General features: G+C 34.9%; 1 protein-coding gene across 2 annotated transcripts; it reads right to left on the bottom strand.

Annotated features, from left to right (window-relative positions):
• Positions 1-224: 224 nt before the first annotated feature.
• On the bottom strand, positions 225-1,883 carry LOC149211966 (uncharacterized). Of its 2 annotated transcripts, none has more exons than XM_089390516.1 (2): positions 1,392-1,872; positions 225-661 (listed from the first exon to the last, which is right to left on the bottom strand). In XM_089390516.1, the coding sequence occupies exons 1-2, from the start codon at positions 1,517-1,519 to the stop codon at positions 454-456; spliced, it is 336 nt and encodes a 111-aa protein (XP_089246642.1). In that variant the 5' UTR covers positions 1,520-1,872; the 3' UTR covers positions 225-453. The 2 variants fall into 2 exon arrangements, with proteins under 2 accessions (XP_089246642.1, XP_089246643.1); XM_089390517.1 differs by having other exon boundaries at positions 659-793; positions 1,392-1,883.
• Positions 1,884-2,289: the final 406 nt, after the last annotated feature.

The raw sequence follows: 2,289 nt of genomic DNA on the forward strand, positions 1-2,289 counted from the left end.
TATTATATGTTAGATACTATTTTTTATTTGGGATATGAAAAAAAACACTTAAAAATGTGAATAAATGGTTTCTTTGAAATTAGCATTAATAAGAAAAACAATCTACTTACCTACCATAATATATTTATAATTTTTTTTAATTGTACTCCATATATTATGAACTTTTTATATTATTTGTGCCATAAATACTTTTGCCCAAAACTACCCATAGTTTTATGTCAAAATGGTTCACAAAGTAATAGTGTGTCAATAGATACCTTTTTGTCTAAAATTGCAGAGTCTTGTCCAAGAATTGGCCATAGTTTTATGCCCTTGTGTGGTTAATTCAACAAAAAATTTCAAATACAATGAATAAAAATCAAATAATAACTCAAACACTGAAAATGCATGATGATGACAATTATCCTTCCAACCAGTACAATTTCCAAATGAATCAGGAGGTGAAGTATTCATTCAGCCATCAAACGTGTAATGTTTATCAACAGCTACAGAAACGTCCCATGTGCAGCTCAATCCCTTGGGTATAACTGCCAAGTCTCCTGCACCTAACTCAACGTATTCAGAAGACCCCTTCACGCAAACCCTTACCTTCCCCTTGACAATATAGCACGTCTCCTCTGCATCGTATTTCAGAGCAAACTTACCCGGTGGACAACCCCACCTGCAAAACAACACAGACACCCATATCACACAGGTTCAAAATTACATCATCCAAAATCTATAAACAAAACAAACTTTCTTTCAAATAACTGCATCGTATTTCAAAGCAAACTTGCCCGGTGGACAACCCCACCTGCAAAACACACACACACCCAGGTTCAAGATTACACCAAAAAATCTATAACACAACTAACTTTCTTTAGAAAAAGTTACAGTATTTGGCCAACCAGTGATTCACAGTATCCAGCATAGATTCACTAAATTCATTCTTAACATCAGATTTATTCATATCGCAGAGGAATAAACACCTCAAAAATTGAACTTATGTGGATTGCAAATTCCTGGAATATACCAGAATCTGATAGCCATGAATATTCCTGGAATTTGTTATGGCAGTTAGATTCTAGGATATTCCTGGAATCTGCCATACCAGAATTTGTTTGACCTCTCTCATGAGGGTTAGATTCTGGGATATTCTTGGAATCTGCTATGGCAGAATTTGTTTAACCTCTCATGATAGTCAGATTCTCGGATATTCATAGAATCTGTAATAGACAGAATATTTTTATATTTTTAGAATCTGCAATAGAGTCCCAAATTTTAAAGTAAAAACCCAAAGATGCATTCTTTTTTCCAACAAAAGATGAATTTATAATTTGTTTTTTTAACAGAAACCAGAAATACCCAAAAATGGCTAATTACCAAAATCAGAGGAGAATGAAAAATCTTACTTGGGCCATGACCGGATGCCAAGCTCAGCCAAACGAGACTGCGAAGGATGCCTGTCAATAATTCTAATTCCAAATTTCTCCTCCTCCCTTACCTCCCCTTCTTCTTCTTTCTCTGCTATCATGGCCATCTCCCGAAGATAAATCAATCAGAGAATTATGAGAAAAGCCTGCAAATTTTTCATGACAAAATCTCCCTTCTGGCTTAAGTTGATATGTCTGCCGATGAATACAAGAACCCAACCCAGACTGTACAAAAAACGAAATCCCCAGCCATTAACCCATCAAGACAAAATTGCCCATTCTCAACAATAGCAACAAAACTGTGCTAACAGACAAGTTCAAGAGATAGACTCTCCTAAATTCGCAGGAAATAATCTCCAACCATCATTCCAAATCAGATAATGAGTTAGAAATGGGAAATCAGATTTTTAGAAAAGTTGCAACCCCGGTCAATGCAAGAATAATTGGTTGCAAGTGTGACTTGAGCGCCTACTATCTTTAAATGTGAAATCTGTGGCCGAGGTTTCACATATGGATTTGATTTGGCTTCTTGATCTCATGAATGTGATTGGTGTGACAAATGCTTTATATTCTACGTATTTGTAGAGTTAGTCAAAGTAGAGTGGCGAAGTCTATATTAGGAATTATACAGTCATAAGGTACGAGCTTGTCCGGTTACATTCAACAAAACAATTTGAGTGAAAGAGCAGAGAGTTAACTTCCCATGAAAATTAAAAAGTGAAGAAAAAACGCATTAAGAAACGTTAACAGTAATCAACTGTTAAAGTTTTTAACCTAAACAACTTGAATCTATGAACCAGTTTTAATTGGGTTAATAAGTCAATTTTGAATTTACAAAGACTGGATTTCATTATTGGATGGAAGAATGATAAGATGT

Source organism: Pinus tabuliformis, chromosome 1_1 (assembly GCF_031772625.1).
Source record: "Pinus tabuliformis cultivar Carrire ecotype Pingquan chromosome 1_1, CPIR1, whole genome shotgun sequence".
NCBI lineage: Eukaryota > Viridiplantae > Streptophyta > Pinopsida > Pinales > Pinaceae > Pinus > Pinus tabuliformis.